This window comes from Salmo trutta, chromosome 26 (genome assembly GCF_901001165.1).
Source record: "Salmo trutta chromosome 26, fSalTru1.1, whole genome shotgun sequence".
Lineage (NCBI taxonomy): Eukaryota > Metazoa > Chordata > Actinopteri > Salmoniformes > Salmonidae > Salmo > Salmo trutta.
Window position 1 is genome coordinate 16,850,204 of NC_042982.1, and position 23,466 is coordinate 16,873,669.

Below are 23,466 nucleotides of genomic sequence, written 5' to 3' on the forward strand. Positions count from 1 at the left end.
TTTGTATGTGTACATTTTAGTGTTTGCATCATGGTGGCGAATGACTAATTTCTGTAAATATCTTCAATACAAACAGTTGTCGCTCCAAAAACTGCCGGCTTGTTTTCTCTTTTCTTTTAAACCTATGCACACACATACATATATATTCATATATAATATAGATCTCTCCTTTGGATGTATCAGTAGGTCTACTGCTCTGCGGCCTTGCCACCGGCACCTTTGAATTTGACCACCATGACGGTTATGTTGTCCGGGCACCCGCGGTAGAAAGATTGCAGGACGATGCTCTTGGCGCCAAAGTGGGGTTCGTCGAGGCGCTCTTTGATGAAGCGTACGGCCTCCTCGTTGCTGAACGCGTCCCACAGCCCGTCCGACGCCAGGATCATAAACTCTGGCTGCAGCTTATCTAGGTCAAAGGTCATGATGTCGGGGTTGGGGATGACAACATTCAGGTTCTTCAGAGGGTAGTCGCCCAGCGAGCGAGACATGGCCAGGATGCCCTGAACACGCCACGAACCGTTGAAACTGATGAAGCCACCTGGAGGGGGGAGGATGGGGAGAGAGAGGGAAAACAGAGAGAAGAAACCAATGGCTTTTAGTTACAGCAGATGAAGAGATAAAACAAATGTTTTGTGTTCCTAAGACCATGGGCAGATCCATGAATCTTTATCAACTACGGTATGAAGCCATTCAAGAAGGGGGGGAATAAATGGATCAGCGCACAAAATGTATTTTCTTTGGTTTAACATCTTTTCACTGACACAATGGTTTATATTGGACACAGTTCACACACAGTACTGAAGTTCAAAGGTAAAGCAGAAAAAGAAACAGTACACACATGAGAGGTCTGCACCGCCCTGCCTGTGTGTGTCTCTGTGTGTTCGCATTCTCTCCCACTGCCAGAGCACCGAGCCAGGTTACTAGAGAATTACCCATGAAGAGGAATCAGAGTAACACACTGGATAAAAGACTTTACTTGGAAGCCATACTCAACGGGAGGTAAACACAGGGTTACCCTTAACTTGAACCCTGCATCATAATAGCTATATAATAACAGTCATAATATTTTATTTAACTAGGCAAGTCAGTTAAGAAGAAATTCTATTAACAATGACAGCCTACCCCAGCCAACACTGGGTCAATTGTGCGCCGCCCTATGGGACTCCCAATCGCAACTGGTTGTGATGCAGCCTGGAATCGAACCAGGGTCTATAATGATGCCTCCAGCACTGAGATGCAGTGCCTTAGACCGCTGCGGCACATGGGAGACCCAAGTAATAATAATGACAGAGCAGATGTTGTAAACAGTCATGGAAGCTGGGGTGAACTTATGACCACTGACTTTACACTTACTTACACAGTTACTTTGGTCAGTTTCTGGAAACTGCTAGGCAACTAGCTTACCCAGTTTGTGGGTCATTCGCTGTCATGACTTATTTGCAGCTCCACTACCCACAGCAACCTGTAGATGGCGATGGTGAGCTATGGACAGCCACAAATTACAATAGTGTGTCCGTCCTACTTGATTTGTTACTCATTTGACTAAAGGCTCAATTCCATCAAAATCACTTTCACATGAAGGAGAATATGAAACAGTATAAAATGATAATTACATCACAGGCCAATGGGCTCTGTAGACGTTTTTGGGGTTCTCTTGAGGAGTGCATTCCATTCCTCACTGGCCCCCCTTGATCTATATAAAGCTATGATGTCATCAAGGAAATGTTAAGATAATAAATCGGCGATCAGGGTCATGGGAGTAGTCATGGATAGTGCTCCTGATATATATATAATCTTCATTTGGCAGAGGCATGGTTTACTCCTCAGTATAGCTACAATATAACAGCTGAACCAGGGATAGTTATGTGGGTTCATCTACAGTTGAAGTCAGAAGTTTACGTACACTTAGGTTGGCGTCATTAAAACTCATTTTTCAAACACTCCACAAATGTCTTGTTAATAAACTATAGTTTTGGCAAGTCGGTTAGGACATCTACTTTGTGCATGACACAAGTCATTTTTCCAACAATTGTTTGCAGACAGATTATTTCACTTATAATTCACTGTATCATTTACATTTACATTTTTGTCATTTAGCAGATGCTCTTATCCAGAGCGACTTACAGTAGTGAATGCATACATTTCATGCAATTTTTTTTTTTTGTACTGGCCCCTGTGGGAATCAAACCCACAACCCTGACGTTGCACACACCATGCTGGCGTTGCAAACACCATGCTCTACCAACTGAGCCACAGGGAAGCCATCACAATTCCAATGGGTCAGAAGTTTACATACACTAAGTTGACTGTGCCTTTAAACAGCTTGGAAAATTCCAGAAAATGATGTCATGGCTTCAGAAGCTTCTGATAGGCTAATTGACATCATTTGAGTCAACTGGAGGTGTACCTGTGGATGTATTTCAAGGCCTACCTTCAAACTCACTGCCTCTTTGCTTGACATCATGGGAAAATCAGCAGAAATCAGCCAAGACCTCAGGAAAAATAATTGTAGACCTCCACAAGTCTGGTTCATCTTTGGACGCAATTTCCAAACGCCTGAAGGTACTATGTTCATCTGTACAAAACAATAGTACGCAAGTATAAACACCATGGGACCACGCAGCCGTCATACCGCTCAGGAAGGAGACGCATTCTGTCTCCTAGAGATGAACGTACTGTGGTGCGAAAAGTGCAAATCAATCCCAGAAAAACAGCAAAGGACCTTGTGAAGATGCTGGAGGAAACAGGTACAAAAGTGTCCTATATCGACATAACCTGAAAGGCCGCTCAGCAAGGAAGAAACAACTGCTCCAAAACCACCATAAAAAAGCCAGAATATGGTTTGCAGTTGCACATGGGGACAAAAATCATACTTTTCGGAGAAATGTCCTCTGGTCTCATAAAACAAAAATAGAACTGTTTGGCCATATTGACCATCGTTATGTTTGGAGGAAAAAGGGGGATGCTTGCAAGCTGAAGAACACCATCCCAACCGTGAAGCACGGGGGTGGCAGCATCATGTTGTGGGGGTGCTTTTCTGCAGGAGAGACTGGTGCACTTCAAAATAGATGGTATCATGAGGATGGAAAATGATGTGGATATATTGAAACAACATCTCAAGACATCAGTCAGGAAGTTAAAGCTTGGTCGCAAATGGGTCTTCCAAATGGACAATGACCCCAAGCATACTTCCAAAGTTGTGGCAAAATGGCTTAAGGACAAAGTCAAGGTATTAGAGTGGCCATCACAAAGCCCTGACCTCAATCCTATACAAAATGCGTGTGCGAGCAAGGAGGCCTACAAACCTGACTCAGTTACACCAGCTCTGTCAGGAGGAATGGGCCAAAATTCACCCAACTTATTGTGGGAAGCTTGTGGAAGGCTATCTAAAACATTTGACCCAAGTTAAACAATTTAAAAGGCAATGCTACCAAATACTAATTGAGTGTATGTAAACTTCTGACCCACTGGGAATGTGATGAAAGAAGTGAAAGCTGAAATAAATCATTATCTCTACTATTATTCTGACATTTCACATTCTTAAAATGAAGTGGTGATCCTAACTGACCTAAGACAGGGATTTCTTACTAGGATTAAATGTCAGGAATTGTGAAAAACTGAGTTTAAATGTATTTGGCTAAGGCGTATGTAAACTTGCGACTTCAACTGTATAATGTTTAAGATCAGGACTAGTGGTGGAGAGAACTTATCCTAAACCAATTATTAAGGCATGTCCTTTTGCTCACCAGCCTTCTTGATCCTCTTGCGTTCTTTGAGCTGGTAGGGCTTGTGATCATGAGACAGGGCGATGGCATTGCCATCTTTGTCACAGAGCACTCCGCGCGAGTCGCCAACGTTCGCCACTGTCAACACTTTATCAGACAGCAGGGCCACCAGACATGTGCTACCTGAGAGAGGGAGGACGGGGAGGAGAAAGATGAATAGAACCATATTACTCTTGAATAGAACTTCAACATCCTATTGCCAAAGTCACTGTATAGCAGGGGAGGTAGTTCCTCTCTAATCAGTGACTTTAGTTCAACAATCAAATACAAGGGAGCAGCGAAAACTCGCAGACTCAGCCCTCCGTGGAATGACTTTGACACATGCGCTATAGCGTGCGCTTGCACAAACAAACCCTCTCCAACAATAGACAGCCACAGCCCTTTGAAAACAGCACTTCAAAAAGTTGTCCTCTTTGGGTTGTTTTCTTCTCCCTTTCCCTTCTTTGTTTGGTTTCCCAGTCTCTGGGCTGAGACTGAAGCCCATTGTCTGAGATCCAAAGCCCTGCAGTGAGAACATACCAGTCTGTTTGACCATCTGTCTGTTTGCACACCACACAACCCAGAACAGGGCATAGGGGGGATGGGGACATCTGACTGGACCACCCCAAGGAGGAGAGAGGCTTTGGGACTGGCAGGGAGAGGGAGTGAGGGGAGGTCCATTTCATTGAATGAACCTGCCTTCAGTTTCTACCCTGCGCCTACATTGCATGTCTACACTTGTGATGTGATTGTGATTTTCCATTGCAGGAATTGGGTTATACTCTGCTGTTTCAGGGCTTAGTGAGGAAATTAAACAGGTCCAGCTCCCTGGTGATGTGTTCTTTCCATTCGCTTCAATCATTTAGAGGCAAAGACGCACCGAGCCGCCTGAAGCTGATCAAGAAATAATGTAGGAAGAGAGAAAAATGGGGGGAGTGAGAGATGCAGAGCACGAGATGGTGAATAAAAGGGGAAAGAGGAGGAGAGAAGTCGAGGGCGAGTGAAGGGAAAATGAGATTACTTCTCAGCAGGACAGTGATTTTATTATTCCCATTTATAGCTTTGGATGAGGGAAAAATAACAAAGCAAACAGAAAACGGAGCCAGAATGAGAGAGGCAAGAGGAGAGAAAGAGAGGATGGTGCAGACAGAGGGAAAGCGGGGGTAGAGAGAAAGTGGAAACAAGAAGGGAAGATGGGAGATAGGAGAGTGAACACAAAAGTTAGCCATTCTATCTTTTCATCTCTCTTTGTGTGTCTAATCCTCTCCTGCTCCGGTCTACAGCTGGCACCTCTCTGTGCCATGCCGTCCAGCTAATTAGTTTTTATCGGGTTCCCGTTGTGATGGAGAAAATGGGCTGCACTGCCCTGCAAGCGCACCCTTCCCCAATAAGTTTCACCGAGCCGCACACACACATACCTCTCCTTCTCCAATTAAACCATCATCCTAGCACACACACACCACTATCTGATTAGCTCAACTTTACCCTGTGCACATCCACAAATCCAATTAAACCTAGCATACCTACATAGACTGACTTCTCCAAATTAGCCTAGCATACCTGAGCTAGTTCACTCCTTCAATTAGCCAAGGATACCTACAGATTGACTTCTCCAATTAGCCTAGCATATCTACGTTAGTTCACGTTTTCAATTAACGTAACATACAGTACCTAGGCTAACTCTCTTCTTCAATTAGCTAGGCTCTACCCTGTTCCGCTCTCTTTTTTCCTGAGCATTAGGCATGGCCTGGGCACGTCAAATTCTACAATTAGTCATGTGAGCACACTAAAGTAGGCTATGTCCATGCCATTGTCTACCCGCTTTCTAAAATAAAAACATCTACTATCCAGTCCAAAATAAATGGCTTCCCCATACATCCTGTGCTGGTCTAGATATCAGCTTTTCCCTATTAAACCCAGGTCCTGACTATAAAAAGATTAGTTGTCCTCTTAGACATACCAGGCCAAAGAAATGTTAAATAACTCACTGTAATAAAAGACGGTTTGAATAGACTTAGCTCTTGGCCATTTCATCAGAGGCCTCTGTCTCACTTCATTCTCTTTTTCCATCTATTGTTCCCAGATAAACAATGGATGGACGGATGAAAGGAGCGAGGGATACATCTGATAGGAGGTTGTCCTGGGGACTCTGCTCGGCCTGATAACAACAAAAGCTCAAAGCTTCAGTCCCTAAATGATCTACCCGCTCAATCAGATATAAGGACAACAATCAAAAACAATTACCAGTCCAACTGATCCCCCCCCCGCCCCAAGACTCAGGGAGGCAGTTGGGCAGAAAACTCAGAGCCAATTCAATACATGGCTGACTAATGCTTTGCAACACAAAAGCAGGATTTTTTTATGTAGCGTAGCTTTATGGTAAGATTATCTTTGGGCTCAATCTTAAATCATTGTTACTGTCGTCCAAACAAAGGGATGAGTGAAATACAGGAGGATAATGAACATAATAGTGCTAGGAGGGACCGGTTGAAACCTCAGTCTGAGAATCAACAGGGCATCTTGCTTTGGAGGGAAAGGAGGGATGGGGGGGTGGGAGAGAGGTAGGGAGAGAAGGAGGGGTGGGAGGGATGGAAGGAGGGGTGGGAGAGGGAGAGAGGAAGGGGTGGGAGAGGGAGAGAGGAAGGGGTGGGAGAGGGAGAGAGGAAGGGGTGGGAGAGGGAGAGAGGAAGGGGTGGGAGAGGGAGAGAGGAAGGGGTGGGAGAGAGAGGGATGGAAGAGCAGAAGGAAGATGGGGCTTGTGGGTAGGCTAGTTTTGCCTTTTCCACTGGACTGAGTGACACAGATCACACAATAGATTTCTATCAGCAGCTGGGATTTCTGCAGAGAGTAGGAGGTCAAAAGGGAGCAGAGTGGTCCCGTGTGGCTCAGCTGGTAGAGCATGGCTCTTGCAATGCCAAGGTTGTGGGTTTGATTCCCACAGGGGGCCAATATGAAAATGTATGCAGTCACTACTGTAAGTGGCTCTGGATAAGAGCGTCTGCTAAATGACTAACAGAGGTAGTGCCTCCACTAAGTGGGCACGTCGCGGGAAGAGTAACCTTGCAGGAGGAGTAACCTAAAAGCCAACTGTCGCGCCCAGACCGGGAGTTAGCTTGTTATGGTCTCGGGTACAGCACTTTTACTATCATGTCACATGACCTCCAGTAGAATGGGACTGACACAGCCTGACAGCTTAAACGGCTTAAACCAGCCACGCATTCAATTACACACTCATCTGAGTCACGAGGTTCTGTGCTGTGAATAAACTACTATAGTGTTCTGTACACTCTATAGGATAAAACACTCCATCACTCTCTCTCCCCCAACTCCCACTCAGAATAATAAGTTACATGCAAAGAACTTTATTCCGTAGAACACCCTCTCCCGAATTCTCACTCGTTTGTTCTCTTCCTCTCGGACGCTCGCCCTCTTTCTCCACCTCCCACTCCGAACATTAAGTTGTCAGGATCCCGAATACCAGGAGAGAGGCAGAGACATTCCGTGTGCTGCATTCCTGAAATCGCAGTGTGTGAAGCGAGTCCTTACCGCCAGCTTATCATGAATACTTTAGCTCTCTTCCCTACATTCTGAATAAACCATCATTGGATCTGTTGTGACAACTTTGCTCCCCCCCCCCCGGTCCTGTGGGTGCTAAACGAGTATGGGTGGAGGTGAAGATGGATGGCGCTCCATCTCCCTCGCTCTATGAGTTCAGGACTACACTCTTCCCCTTTCAGTATCACCTTCTGTCACCTTTATCATATCACTGTTACCATCCCCATTTCTGTCCCTTGGCTTACTCTCTTCTTGCTCTTTCCCACCTTCACCTCTCTTTCTCTCTGTTCCATACACTGGCCCTTTGTCTGTCCAACCCTTTGTTCGCTCTTTTGTCCTCCTTCCCCTTTCTTTCTATTCCCCTTATCATGTAACTCTATACCCTCTCGCCCTATACACAGTGCATTCAGAAGGTATTCAGACCTTTTCACGTCTTCCACATTGTTACGTTACAGCCTTATTCTAAAAGGGATTAAATAGTTTGTCCCTCAATCTACACACAATACCCCATAATGACAAAGCAAAAACAGGTTTAGAATTCTTTGCTAATTTATTAAAAATAAAAAAAACTAATCACATTTACATAAGTAACCAGAACCTTTACTCAGTACTTCGTTGAAAGCGATTACAGCCTCGAGTCTTCTTGGACGCTACAAGCTTGGCACAACTGTATTTGGAGAGTTTCTCCTATTCTTCTCTGCAGATCCTGTCAAGCTCTGTCAGGTTGGATGGGGAACGTCACTGCACAGCTATTTTCAGGTCTCTCCAGAGATGTTCAGAGCATTCTGGAGGAGGTTTTCATCAAGGATCTCTGTACTTTGCTCTGTTCATCCTTCCCTCAATCCTGACTAGTCTCCCAGTCCCTGCAAAAAAAGTTTGGTACCCTTCCCCAGATCTGTGCCTCGACACAATCCTGTCTCTGAGCTCTATGGACAATTCCTTGAACCTCATGGCTTGGTTTTTGCTCTTACATGCACTGTCAACTGTGGGACCTTATATAAAAACAGTTGTGTGTGCCTTTACAAATCATGTCCAATCAATTGAATTTACCACAGGTGGACCCCAGTCAAGTTGTAGAAAGGATGCTCAATGGAAACAGGATGCAACTGAGCTCAATTGAGTCTCATAGCAAAGGGTCTACTTATGTAAATAAGGTATGTTTTTAAAAATTTGTAATAAATGTGCAAACATTTCTAAAAAACAGTTTTAACTTTGTCATTATGGCATATTGTGTGTAGATTGGGGGGGGGGGGGGGTGATTTAATCCATTTTAGAATAAGGCTGTAACATAACAAAATGTGGAAAAAGTGGGAGGGGTCTGAATATTTTCCAAATGCTCTGTACAGTGCCTTCAGAAATTATTGACATCCCTTAACTTTTTCCGCATTTTGTTGTGTTACAGCATGAATTTAAAATGGATGAAATTGAGATTGTGTGTCACTGGCCTACACACAATACCCCATAATATCAAAGTGGAAATGTGTTTAGACATTTTTACAAATTATTTAAAAATGAAAAGCCTAAATAAGTACAGGAATACAAATTTGTTTAATAAGTTGCATGGACTCACTCTGTGAGCAATAATAGTGCTTAATATGATTTTTGATTGACTACCTCATGTCTGTACCCCACACATACAGATAATTGTAAGGTCCCGCAGTTGTGCAGTGAATTTCAAACAGATTCAACAAAGATGAGGGAGGTTTTCCAATACCTCGCAAAGAAGGGCACCTATTGGTAGATATTTAAAAAGCAGAATATCCCTTTGAGCATGGTGAAGTTATTAATTACACTTCGGATGGTGCATCAATACACCCAGTCACTACAAAGATACAGGCGTCCTTCCTAACCCAGTTGCCGGAGGGGAAGGAAACCTCTCAGGGGATTTCACCATGAGGCCAACGGTGACTTTAAAACAGTGATGGAGTTTAACGGCTGTGATGGATGGAGGATGGATCAACATTGTAGTTACTCCACAATACTAAGCTAATTGACAGAGTGAAAAGAAGAAAGCATGTACAGAATAATATTCTAAAACATGCATCTTGTTTGCAAAAACACTAAAGTAATACTGCAAAAAAAATGTGGCAAAGCAATTCCCTTTTTGTCCTGAATACAACATATTACTGAGTACCACTCCATATTTTCAAGCATAGTGGTGGCTGCATCATGTTATCAAATCACATTTTACTTGTTGTATTCAGCGCATGTCACAGGTGTAGAACTTAGTGAAATGCTTACTTACAAGCCCTTAACCAACAATGCAGTTAAGAAAAATAAGTGTTAAAGTATTTATTAAAATAAACTGAAGTAAAATTTTTTTTTTTTTTTAAATAACAAAAAATTTAAGAGCAACAATAAAATAACAATAGCGAGGCTATATACAAGGGGTACCGGTACAGAGTCAATGTGCGGGGGCACAGGTTAGTCAAGGTAATATGTACATGTAGGTAGAGGTAAAGTGGCTATGCATAGATAGTAAAAGAGAGACTAGCAGCAGCGTAAAATGCAAATAGTCCGGGTAGCCATTTGATTAGCTGTTCAGGAGTCATATGGCCTTTTGGACCTAGACTTGGCGCTCCGGTACCACTTGCCGTGCGGTAGCAGAGAGAACAGTCTATGACTAGGGTAGCTGGAGCCTTTGACAATGTTTAGGGCATTCCTCTGACACTGCCTGGTATAGAGGTCCTGGATGGCAGGAAGCTTGGCCCCAGTGATGTACTGGGCCGTACGCACTACCCTATGTAGTGCCTTGCGGTCGGAGGCCGAGCAGTTGCCATACCAGGCGGTGATGCAACCAGTCAGGATGCTCTCAATGGTGCAGCTGTATAACTTTGAGGATCTGAGGACCCATGCCAAATATTTTCAGTCTCCTGAGTGGGAATAGGTTTTGTCGTGCCCGACTGCGTGTTTGGACCACGATAGTTCGTTGGTGATGTTGACACCAAGGAACCTGAAGCTCTCAACCTACTCCACAACAGCCCTGTCGATGAGAATGGGGGCGTGCTCGGCCTACCTTTTCCTGTAGTCCACGATCATCTCCTGTCGTCTTGATCACATTGAGGGACAGGTTGTTATCCTGGCACCACACTGCCAGGTCTCTGACCTCCTCCTATAGGCTGTCTCATCATTGTCGGTGATTAGGCCTACCACTGTTGTGTCATTGGCAAACTTAATGATGGTGTTGGAGTCGTGTTTGGCCATGCAGTCATGAGTGAACAGGGAGTACAGGGAGGGGACTGACCATGCACCCCTGAGGGGCCCCCCGTGTTGAGGATCAGCGTGGCGGATGTGTTGCTACCTACCCTTACCACCTGGGTACGGCCTGTCAGGAAGTCCAGGATCCAGTTGCAGAGGGAGGTGTTTAGTCCCAGGGTACTTAGCTTAGTGATGAGCTTTGTGGGCACTAAGGTGTTGAATGCTGAGCTGTAGTCAATGAATAGCATTCTCATATAGGTGTTCCTTTTGTCCAGGTGGGAAAGGGCAGTGTGGAGTGCAATAGAGATTGCATCATCTGTGGATCTGTTGCGGCGGTATGCAAATTGGAGTGGGTTTAGAGTTCCTGGGATAATGGTGTTGATGTGAGCCATGACCAGCCTTTCAAAGCATTTCATGACTACAGACGTGAGTGCCACGGGTCAGTAGTCATTTAGGCAGGTTACCTTGGTGTTCTTGGGCACAGGGACCATTGTGGTCTGCTTGAAACATTTTGGTATTACCGACTCAGTCAGGGATAGGTTGAAAATGTTAGTGAAGACACTAGCCAGTTGGTCAGCGCATGCTCGGAGTACACGTCATGGTAATCCATCTGCGTCCTTGTGAATGTTGACCTGTTTAAAGATCTTACATCGGTTACAGAGAGCGTTATTTCAACGGAACAGTTGGTGCCCTCATGCATGCTTCAGTGTTGCTTGCCTCGAAGCGAGCATAGAAGTAATTTAGCTCATCTGGTAGGCTTGTGTCACTGGGCAGCTTGCAGCTGCGCTTCCCATTGTAGTCCGTAATAGTTTGGGTATACTTGTAATCAGTAAGGACTGGGGAGTTTTTCAGGATAAAACAGAAAGAAGGGAGCTAAACACTGGCAGAATCCTAGAGGAAAACCTGGTTCAGTCTGCTTTCCACCAGACACTGGGTGATATTGTCCTGCTGAAAGGAAAATTCAACATAAAACAAGTCCAAATCTACACTGGAGTTACTTACCAAGAAGACAGTGAATGTTGCTGAGTGGCTGAGTTATACTTTTGACATAAATCGACTTGAAAATGTATGGCAAGACCTGAAAATGTTTGTCTAGCAATGATCAACTACCAATTTGACAGAGTTGAAGAATTTTGAAAACAATAAAATGGGCAATTGTTGCACAATCCAGGTGTGAAAAACTCTGAGAAGTACCTTCTACAAAGTAATGAATCAGGATTGTGAATACTTACGTAAATTACATACTTCTGCATTTCATTTCCAATAAATACGCAAAAATGTCTAAAAACATGTTTTCACTTTGTCATTATGGCATATACGAAACGCTTCAGTCTGGTTTTAGACCCCATCATAGCACTGAGACTGCACTTGTGAAGGTGGTAAATGACCTTTTAATGACGTCAGACCGAGGCTCTGCATCTGTCCTCGTGCTCCTAGATCTTAGTGCCGCTTTTGATACCATCGATCACCACATTCTTTTGGAGAGATTGGAAACCCAAATTGGTCTACATGGACAAGTTCTGGCCTGGTTTAGATCTTATCTGTCGGAAAGATATCAGTTTGTCTCTGTGAATGGTTCGTCCTCTGACAAATCAATTGTAAATTTCGGTGTTCCTCAAGGTTCCGTTCTAGGACCACTATTGTTTTCACTATATATTTTACCTCTTGGGGATGTCATTCGAAAACATAATGTTAAATTTCACTGCTATGCGGACGACACACAGCTGTACATTTCAATGAAACATGGTGAAGCCCCAAAATTGCCCTCGCTAGAAGCCTGTGTTTCAGACATAAGGAAGTGGATGGCTGCAAATTTTCTACTTTTAAACTCGGACAAAACAGAGATGCTTGTCCTAGGTCCCAAGAAACAAAGAGATCTTCTGTTGAATCTGACAATTAATCTGGATGGTTGTACAGTCGTCTCAAATAAAACTGTGAAGGACCTCGGCGTTACTCTGGACCCTGATCTCTCTTTTGAAGAACATATCAAGACTGCTTCAAGGACAGCTTTTTTCCATCTACGTAACATTGCAAAAATCAGAAACTTTCTGTCCAAAAATGACGCAGAAAAATTAATCCATGCTTTTGTTACTTCTAGGCTCGACTACTGCAATGCTCTACTTTCCGGCTACCCGGATAAAGCACTAAACAAACTTCAGTTAGTGCTAAATACGGCTGCTAGAATCCTGACTAGAACCAAAAAATTTGATCATATTACTCCAGTGCTAGCTTCCCTACACTGGCTTCCTGTTAAGGCAAGGGCTGATTTCAAGGTTTTACTGCTAACCTACAAAGCATTACATGGGCTTGCTCCTACCTATCTTTCCGATTTGGTCCTGCCGTACATACCTACACGTACGCTACGGTCACAAGACGCAGGCCTCCTAATTGTCCCTAGAATTTCTAAGCAAACGGCTGGAGGTAGGGCTTTCTCCTATAGAGCTCCATTTTTATGGAATGGTCTGCCTACCCATGTGAGAGACGCAGACTCAGTCTCAACCTTTAAGTCTTTACTGAAGACTTATCTCTTCAGTAGGTCCTATGATTAAGTATAGTCTGGCCCAGGAGTGTGAAGGTGAACGGAAAGGCTGGAGCAACGAACCGCCCTTGCTGTCTCTGCCTTGTCGATTCCCCTCTTCCCACTGGGATTCTCTGCCTCTAACCCTTTTACAGGGGCTGAGTCACTGACTTACTGGTGTTCTTCCATGCCGTCCATGGGAGGGGTGCGTCACTTGAGTAGGTTGAGCCACTGACGTGGTCTTCCTGTCTGGGTTGGCGCCCCCCCCTTGGGTTGTGCCGTGGCAGACATCTTTGTGGGCTATACTCGGCCTTGTCTTAGGACGGTAAGTTGGTGGTTGTAGATATCCCTCTAGTGGTGTGGGGGCTGTGCTTTGGCAAAGTGGGTGGGGTTATATCCTGCCTGTTTGGCCCTGTCCGGGGGTATCATCGGATGGGGCCACAGTGTCTTCTGATCCCTCCTGTCTCAGCCTCCAGTATTTATGCTGCAGTAGTTTATGTGTCGGGGGGCTAGGGTCAGTCTGTTACATCTGGAGTATTCTCTTGTCTTATCCAGTGTCCTGTGTGAATGTAAATATGCTCTCTCTAATTCTCTCTTTCTTTCTCTCTTTCTCTCGGAGGACCTGAGCCCTAGGACTACCTGGCATGATGACTCCTTGCTGTCCCCAGTCCACCTGGCCATGCTGCTGCTCCAGTTTCAACTGTTCTGCCTGCGGCTACGGAACCCTGACCTGTTCACCGGACGTGCTTGTTGCACCCTCGACAATTACTATGATTATTATTATTTGACCATGCTGGTCATTTACGAACATTTTAACATCTTGACCATGTTCTGTTATAATATCCACCCGGCACAGCCAGAAGAGGACTGGCCACCCCTCATAGCCTGGTTCCTCTCTAGGTTTCTTCCTAGGTTTTTGGCCTTTCTCAGGAGTTTTTCCTAGGGAGTTTTTCCCAGCCACCGTGCTTCTTTCACATGCATTGCTTGCTGTTTGGGGTTTTAGGCTGGGTTTCTGTACAGCACTTTGAGATTTCAGCTGATGTACGAAGGGCTATATAAATAAATTTGATTTGATTTGATTTGATTTGATATTGTGTTTAGATGAGTGAGAGAAAAAAAATCTATGTAATCAATTTTGAATTCAGGCTGTAACAACAAAAAATGTGGAATAAGTCAAGGGTTATGAACACTTTCTGAAAGCACCATCTGTCAAGCCACCCTGAGGAGAGGCAGCTGAGGAGTGGGCTTTGACACTTTCTCTCCCTCTTTCTCTCCGGTCATTACTACGTCTGATGAAGATAAAGATATATTTCAACAGCTGAATAAGCAGCACGGCCGGAGCCTGAGCCCACTGTAAACAACCGTGAACAGCAAAGTCAGAAATACTTTGCAAGCAGCAATTTAGGGCTCCTAGAAAAACAAGTGTAGGAATGAGCAAACCAATGTGAGCAAACATCACAATAGTAATGGGCTCCTTCCTTATAGGAGTCCAGGAGAAATGCATGTCTGCCCCTAGCCTACCCCGCTCATGTACACAAAACAAACCCATGCATACACTTACGAGCAAGCACACGCACCCACCCTTGGACCACAGCTATTTATACAGGCTTCATTTCCCCTAGCTCTCACTATCAAAAACACCACAGCTATTTCAACAAACTCTCTGCTCTGTCCCTAAACAAACTATAGCCATCATTTGTGAATTTCTCAGACAACAGTGTTTGAGCATGCAGAAATTAGTGCAATCAATCCAAAACAAAGAATTACGGTCACGGTACAACATGGATCTCAGACTGAAGCATCCAACTAACAGTGAAGTCAGCACTACACATTATATCCTATTCATTCTTTTGTAGGCAATGGTACATATTTTCCCTCTAATGGTTAAATTCAGGATTAAGGTATAAACTGTTGCTAGATTAGTGGCAAATGTCTGCCCACAGAGGTGTGGCTGTGACCTTTAACCCATGGCTGCCCTGCCCTCTGACCTGCTTCGTTGTAGACGGCTGACAGCTTGTCCAGCATGTCCCTGTCCAGAGCCAGGATCTGCTGCTCCAGAATGGAGGAATAGGACAGACCACCGCTGCTCTCATTCTTCTCCTTCTCCTTCTCCCGGTCGTAGCTCAGGAGCTGCTGACGCAACGCCTCCGACAGATGGGCCTTGGCAAAGTCAGCCGCCGCCTGGGAGAAGGAGGAGGGAGAGAGAGCTACAGTGAGCTGGCTATACTGAAGTCAGAGTTATACATGGTGTAAACTGTAAGAAATTGTAAACCAAGTGATGTTCACAGCTCTGCCCTGCCACACAGCATCAAACTTGTGTGTGAGCCCACACTGTAGTTACACACACACACACTTGGGGGAGAAGACAGGCTACAGTAGCGGTGACCTAGCTGTCCTCAGTTCCTTGCTGAAACCCAGAAAAAGCAGGAGATAAATAGCCAGAGGTAAGGAGGAGGAGAATCTGCACCACTAGCTAAACACGCTTCCCCTCCCGCCGCCATGCTGTGGAATACAGCTGAGCAAGAGAAACTCTATCCTCGGCTATTCATTTCAGCCAGACGATAACGGCACACCCTTTGACGGACAGATACGCAACGCTTCACGACAAAAAGAACGGCTTGTTTTTCTCCGCCTTTCCTGAATCATGGCCAGAGATTCAAGCCTAGCCAAGCTGAGCCAAAACCAAAAGAGAAAGATATTAGTGTAAGCTAATTAGGCGTTTTTGACTTACAGGGGGCTTGGCGCTTATACGCGAGGTCAGGGGCCCCAGACAGAGCATGATCTTCTGCCTTATCATTCAGAAACTTTTTCTGCCTAACATTTCAACTCGCTTCACTTTCTCTCTGACTCTCCCTCACAATCTTTCTCTGGCTCTCTCGCTCGCTCTGTGACGGTCCCTTGCTCTCTGTATCCGACCCCTTCCCCTCTGTCTGCTGTTCCCACAACCCCTCTGTGCTCGCTTTGGGAGCGGCTTTCTCTGGCCTTTCTCTCTGAGCTGCGTGGGGACATATCTCAGACATTCCTTCCCTCCTGTGGTTACCATAGTGACCGCAGGGAGGTCAGAGGTCTTTTGTCTGGAGGAACTACATGGGACAGTAATGACCACATTAAGAGCTGCGTTAGTACACTGTTATTGTGAATTACAAGGCCTGTCTGGGTTAACAATGGCGATTTATCCTTTCAGACGTCCCAAGAGCAGATGTGTGTGTGTTTATATATGTGAGGGAACACACAGCCATTAAGCCTGGATAAGCAAAGAAAACACAGGGATAAGTCTTAGTTATCCTGTTAAGTAACAGGGTGGATGATCGGACACCTGTAAAGAGCTCAGCCCTGCTCTACTCTGACCTGTCCTACTTCCACAGCCTGCTGACCCGTCCAAGTCCCACTGATCGACTGTGATCAGCAACACCAAACTCGACTAATTCAGACCTACTGGGATTCCAACATGTCTACTATTACCCAGATGTTATCAGTCGCTTGAGAAAAAGTATGGGGTGATGGGGAAACAGATGAAACGGCAGCAGTCATGTTTACACACAGAGAGAGAGAGAGAGAGAGACACACAGAGAGAGGGGACGGTAGAAGTGTGTGGGACTTATCTGGGCTGTGTCATTTGCTGTGTCGTGATGGGGAGAGGAATGGAGGACTGGGGAGAGGAATGGAGGACTGGGGAGAGGAATGGAGGACTGGGGAGAGGAATGGAGGACTGGGGAGAGGAATGGAGGACTGGGGAGAGGAATGGAGGACTGGGGAGAGAAGAATAAAAGGGTGACAGAAGTATGGAGAGAGGGATGATGGAGAGTGTGTGTGTGTGTGTGAGAGAGAGAGATAAGCGTTCCCAGAGCGGTGTTATCTGCTGTGTGTGCACGGGCGACTCTAGCAGCCGACAGTTCTGCTGCTGCAGGGACATCTTAATCATCACAGTGGCTAACTAGTGTGTGTGCTGGGGGGGGGGGGGGGGGGGTTCAATAGCCACAAACGACATCCTTCTACCACACCGTCCACTGGCAGTTGGGTTTCAGACTTTATGTATTCTCAATTATGCTTAACAATATTTAGTACCTAACTTATAAAACGTCAGCGCCAGTTAGAAAGAGCCTTTTCTTATCACTCATCTTTAGAAAACGTACACTAAAAACCACTGACACAATGGAAAAATCTCATGACTTATTATTGAAATAGCATGGGCGACTGAGAAAAACTAAATTGGTACAATTGAAGGCCAAGTGGCAAACTATAATGCAGCATGCGGGTCGGGGCAGATGAGATGTAGCCATTGTTTGTGTGGGTCTGTAAGTTGTTGTTCGTTCGTATGTATAAATTTGTTTTTGAAATGGAAAAAAGGAAAAATATATATATTTTTTTTTAAAACAGAAAAGACCCCCGTGGACAGCAGTCGCAGAAGGCTCTTAATAACAGCCTACCCTAATGAGCAGAATTACCATGTAGTGGGAGTTGGCCTTGCGGCAACGCTTCACCAAGAGAACAAAGCAGCAGATCCCGTCACAGGAGAGGCATCTGTCAGCAGAGCGACGGAAAGGCAGCAAATATGCTTTCCTGATGAGATACTTTGTGCGCTTACTCTATTGAGATGCACACTGTCCACACAATAGAGTTTTCCCAGTGTTCTTCAGCAACGAGTGTGAGGAATGTCACAGCTTTGCTCTACCAGCAGATTCCCCCTCCTTCCACACACCCCTAGCTCCCCTTATATAAACCACTCACCCTGAAGACCCTCTCACCCCCCGAACTGAACACTTTCCAAATCCCCTCCCACACCATATACCTCGCCCAACCCAAACGAATTACCCCTCCACCCTCATCCAATGATAACAGCCAGATCTCTTTACCATAGACATCCATCAGACAGTGAGGTTATTAGATCCAGGGAGAGTTATGTGCTGTAGGTCTCATTAGGCTGACTGTGGGAGGGAGAGGGGACTGAACAGGTTCTCTACTGCCAGGTTTAGTGATGGTTAAGGGTCTGTCTGATTTTAACTGCTGTCTCTCCAACAGAAAGTGTGTGTGTGGGGGGGGGGTTAACTAGCATACCTGAAGTTCATCATTAAAATTCACCCCCCCTCAAACGGAGAACGAGAGGAGTAGAAAGCGAGAAGAGGGCAGTGGACTAGCTTTACTGAAGTACATCATTAAAATATATTCTCCATTTGTACAGAGAGAGAGAGAGAGAGAGAGAGAGAGAGAGAGAGAGAGATAGAGAGAGAGAGAGAGAGAGAGAGAGAGAGAGAGCGCGCGCTGACAGAGGATAGAACGCTACAGAGGAAGAGTGTGTCCATTTTTGACTGAACACGGAGATGTGGGGCTACTCGTCTCAGCTCACCTCTAAGCTACCCAGTGCCACTGTTGTCCAACATGAAGGAGTGGAACACAGAAAGGCAGCTGTACTTTGTTGTAAACTACTGCCAAACTCGGCAAAACAACAAGTGATTATTCTTTATTTTTATTTTTCATCTTGAATCATCGATTTTGGATGGAAACATCTTGGCTGGAAAAGCAATGATGTTTAACCTCAAAAGGCCCATGTCTGCAACCGCTCCTCACGTACATTTATCTGGCGCCATGACAGAATGTACTGCAGCTCTATAGGTTGGTTTGCTGCAGAGGTGTAGCGTAGCCTACTGTAACTATATCCTTACAGTGACATTGCAGAGGTCTGTCCTTAGCAGTGGAGAGTGCTAGCCTAGCAGTGAAAACTCATTTCATTAGGCTAGCATCATGTTTGCGCTATGTGTCAAAGCTCCGTCAAGTACAGGTCTTAAGTGGGTGAGATTGCATATATATGAAAGGGAGTGGGGGGGGGGGGGGACAGCCCTTTTTCAGGACCCTGTCTTTCAAAGATATTCGTAAAAATCCAAATAACTTCACAGATCTTCATTGTAAAGGGTTTAAACACTGTTTCCCATGTGCTTGTTCAATGAACCATACACAATTAATTAACCTGCACCTGTGGAACAGTCGTTAAGACACTAACAGCTTACAGACGGTAGGCAATCAAGGTCACAGTTATGAAAACATAGGACACTAAAGAGGCCTTTCTACTGACTCTGAAAAACGCCAAAAGAAAGATGCCCAGGGCCCTTGCTCATCTGTGTGAAGGTGCTTTAGGCATGCTGCAAGGAGGCATGAGGACTGCAGATGTGGCCAGGGCAATGAATTGCAATGTCCGTACTGTGAGACGCCCAAGACAGCGCTACAGGGAGACAGGACGGACAGCTGATCGTCCTCACAGTGGCAGACCACGTGAAACAACACTTGCATAGGATCGGTACATCCGAACATCACACCTGCGGGACAGGTACAGGATGGCAACAACAACTGCCCGAGTTACATCAGGAACGCACAATCCCTCCATCAGTGCTCAGACTGTGCGCAATAGGTTGAGAGAGGCTGGACTGAGGGCTAGTAGGCCTGTTGTAAGGCAGGTCCTCATCAGACATCACCGGCAACAACGTCGCTTATGGGCACAAAGCCACCGTCGCTGGACCAGACAGGACTGGCAAAAAGTGCTCTTCACTGACGAGTCACGGTTTTGTCTCACCAGGGGTGATGGTCGGATTTGCATTTATCGTCGAAAGAATGAGCGTTACACTGAGGCCTGTACTCTGAAGCGGGAATGATTTGGAGGTGGAGGGTCCGTCATGGTCTGGGGCAGTGTGTCACAGTACCATCGCACTGAGCTTGTTGTCATTGCAGGCAATCTCAACGCTGTGCGTTACAGGGAAGACATTCTCCTCCCTCATGTGGTACCCTTCCTGCAGGCTCATCCTGACATGACCCTCCAGCATGACAATGCCACCAGCCATACTGCTCATTCTGTACGTGATTTCCTGCAAGGCAGGAATGTCAGTGTTCTGCCATGGCCAGGGAAGAGGCTGGATCTCAATCCCATTGAGCACGTCTGGGACCTGTTGGATCGGAGGGTGAGGGCTAGGACCATTCCCCCCAGAAATGTCCGGGAACTTGCAGGTGCCTTAGTGGAAGAGTGGGGTAACATGTCACAGCAAGAACTTTCAAATCTGGTGCAGTCCATGAGGAGGAGATGCACTGCAATACTTAATGCAGCTGGTGGCCACACTGTTGCTTTTGATTTTGACCCCCCTTTGTTCAGGGACACATTATTCTATTTCCGTTAGTCACATGTCTGTGGAACTTGTTCAGCTTATGTCTCAGTTGTTGAATCTTATGGTCATACAAATATTTACACACGTTAAGTTCGCTGAAAATAAATGCAGTTGACAGTGAGAGGACATTTCTTTTTTTGCTGAGTTTAGAAGCCATTCAAAACCAATATCCGTGGCAATGTAATAAGTGCCCTACACTTCCCCCCCTTTTCTTCCCTGCACCCTTAAGAGGGGCATGAGCATGAACCCCATGCAGGAGTTTACTGGTCCACACACACAGCTACAGCTTCCAAAGAATAAAATGAAAGTGCATTGCCTGAAAGTTCCCAACACATCGTCACAGCAAACTGCTGACCACTGCGATAGCTTATCTATAAAAGCATGTGCTGCTGTTTGAAGTTTTAAAATCAGGGTGGAACTGTTCTGTTGACTTTGAAAAGGTACTGTTCACCCTCACTGCAAGCACCCCCGTAAAGAGACTGACCCCAGATAAGCCACAGACTGAACCTTAGCCACAACATGTCGGTCAGGGCAGTCATGGTGCAGTGCTTAGCCAGTGAACCACAGCAGCTGCGGTTCTAGAAGCAATCCCAGCTCCAGTGTCTGTTACTGGTAGTCATTAGGTGTTGATCAGCTGCAACAGCTGGCTATGTCTGACCTTCTGAGAATAATTCTCCTCATTCCGGGTCTTTGATCCAGACCGACTGCTGACGGAGCCAGGGAACAAGGCCTCAGGCCTGGAATGCTCCGGTGCTTCTACACGACTAATACTAGACCCATCTGTCAGTAGGACCTGGGGATTACCACTAACCTCTGATCTCTCCTTTGTGATTAACACCACCACCGTGTGTGTGTGTGTGTGTGTGTGTATTGTGCATGCGTGTCCCTAAAGGAGAATCCCCACTCGGTTGTTAAAATTAGGGTTGTTAGAGATCGATGTCTCTGCCTGTCAAAGCCTCGGTCCTAACTGAAACACGCCCCTTTAGGGTCTACGCTCAGTTGCCGTTTGTGTTGTAAAAATGAGGTGGAATGCCCCTTTAATATAAGAACGAAGTGGGAAAGGTGGCGAGGGAGGAGACGGGTGAGAGTAGAGAGCTGAGGAGGGTGAGGGGGTGAAAGGAAGGTGAGGGGCAGTGAGAAGAGCCAGAGATGGAAGGTATTCAAACTGGGAGCACTCCTGGCAGGTGCTGATAAGACAGACACACAGCCCATTCCACCCCAGCCAGTCTATTCAAATGTAATGTTCATATTTCAGAAAAGGAGGACTGAGGATGTGGTAGCCTACACTGTGCTCGGTGACAGAGTGGACTGGGGGTGTGAAATGCTGTAAAGTTCAAAGTGAATGGAGGTTTGAGGTGTAAAAACGCTGGCCTGTGATAGTGGAGGTGAATAACATCAACAGAAGAAGCTTACTGAATGAAGCCCACAGATTAAATGCTATTTATTCCGTGTGTGTGTGTGTGTGTGTGTGTGTGTGTGTGTGTGTGTGTGTGTGTGTGTGTGTGTGTGTGTGTGTGTGTGTGTGTGTGTGTGTGTGTGTGTGTGTGTTGAAGTGAATTAAAGCCTCGGTATTGACTGTTTTGGGAGATTTGGCAAGGTGCGAGGACGGTGTTAACACACACGTACAAACGTCATCAAAGCAACCCCTTCGATTGGCTGTTCTTTCCCCCTTGCCAGCTGTGTGTAATTCCATGTCCTTTCGGCACAATTAAGCTCTATGACATGCAAAAGCCCGCCTCCCAGGGGCCAGTGGCACAGGTGGTTGGCTCTTTTAAATGCCAATAAACAGTATTTAACAGCCAAGGTGACTGTCGCCACCTTGAAAATCATGACATTCAGGGGAGTCAACTTGTCTAAAAACAGACACACACATCCATTCTTCATAAGAGATGGGAATTCTGACAGGAATGCACACGCACCCTTACTCATAAAGATAGGAAAATGTTCATTGAGAAGTGATTCACAATCAGTGAAAGGAAGCAGCCATCTGTCAGTATGACCCCATCCACACAGACACACACACACACCTTCAGAATGATCAGTGTATGTCCCTGTGGAGGACAGAGGAGGCCATTACAGAAGGTGAGGCACATTAAAGAAACTAGACAACAGAAGGAAATTGTCTTTGTAGACTGATTATATTAGGATTAAGACTTGAAACAAGACTCACTCAAGAGTGCTGAAATACATGCACACTGCACCATGTCTGCCATGCTTTCCAGTGTGTGTGTGAGCGTGAGTTAAAGCTTGTAATGTACAGAGGTGTGCTGACATCCAGATAATACAGCAAGGATGTAAACAAGATTCACACCCCCATCTTTCAAAGTCACACACACACACAAAAATGCCAAGCGTGGCACCTGTTTTATAGAATGCCTGTCGTTAGGCATTGCAGGCCTGTAATTTCTGAGATCTATATGGTGTTGGGTACTGCAGTGTGTGTGTGTGTGTGTGTGTGTGTGTGCGCGCGTGCAATAACAGACACACTGTGGTTAAGGGACCGGGTAAAACCAGCCATTACACTCATATGGGCGCTCACCACCTCAATGCTATGGCTCTGGGGGTAGTAATTAGAATATTCCTATTGACATTAAATCAACACTGGCCATAAAAACACTTTAGTTGTGCACTCCGCTGAGGAGAGGAGGTAGGGAGAGAGGGAGGGAACAACCTCATGAAAGAGAGATGGGGCGGAAGAGAGAGCGAGCGAGACATGGGGGGGTAGAGAGAGCAGAGGGAAGGGGGTAGAGAGAATCAGAGCCTGAGACAATGAGAGAATGTGAGCTGGATGCTTATATACACTGGGTTATGTAGGAAACAGATTGAATTTAAGAACAGATGTAAAATACTGTTATGACTACTTCCTTTTAGAACACAGATGGGTTCATCACCCAACAACACACCCTTGGGCTAAGAACAACACTGAACAATATCACCCAACAGTGCAGTGCACTACTGGGCTTACCATAGGCTTACCATACCAGTAATCTTGATACCATCCTGCCATTACCCCTCACAGCCATTGTACTCCTGGGATAAAAAACCTGCTCCTCCTCACAAACAAAACACACACACTTGCAATCATGCAGGTAAGCACAGCTCCATGAAAAACCTGCTTACTCAATAAACCCCCAGCTTCTGTCCCTGCCTGCACCCTAAAGACAATACCTGGCCTATAAAACAGAGGTTTGCAACAGAGAGAGGCTTGAGAAAAAGGAGAGAGGTTTGTGACAGAGAGGATTGAGAAAGAGGTTTGTGACATAGAGGATTGAGAAAGAGAGGTTTG

The 23,466-nt window shown here is 45.7% G+C and overlaps 1 protein-coding gene across 3 annotated transcripts in view; it reads right to left on the reverse strand.

Annotated features, from left to right (window-relative positions):
* The window catches only part of LOC115163276 (protein phosphatase 1L), a 39,863-nt gene continuing 16,397 nt past the window's right edge, over positions 1-23,466 (reverse strand). Inside the window, exons 1-4 of one of the 3 annotated variants that reach the window (XM_029715017.1) lie at positions 15,767-15,934; positions 15,024-15,216; positions 3,747-3,908; positions 1-538 (exon numbers count right to left, since the gene is read on the reverse strand). In XM_029715017.1, the coding sequence (XP_029570877.1) occupies positions 189-538; positions 3,747-3,908; positions 15,024-15,216; positions 15,767-15,832 (771 nt within the window). In that variant the 5' untranslated portion in view covers positions 15,833-15,934 and the 3' untranslated portion in view covers positions 1-188. Of the gene's footprint in view, positions 539-3,746; positions 3,909-15,023; positions 15,217-15,766; positions 15,935-23,466 lie in introns of those variants that run through there. The other 2 variants (XM_029715015.1, XM_029715016.1) reach the window with 2 other exon arrangements.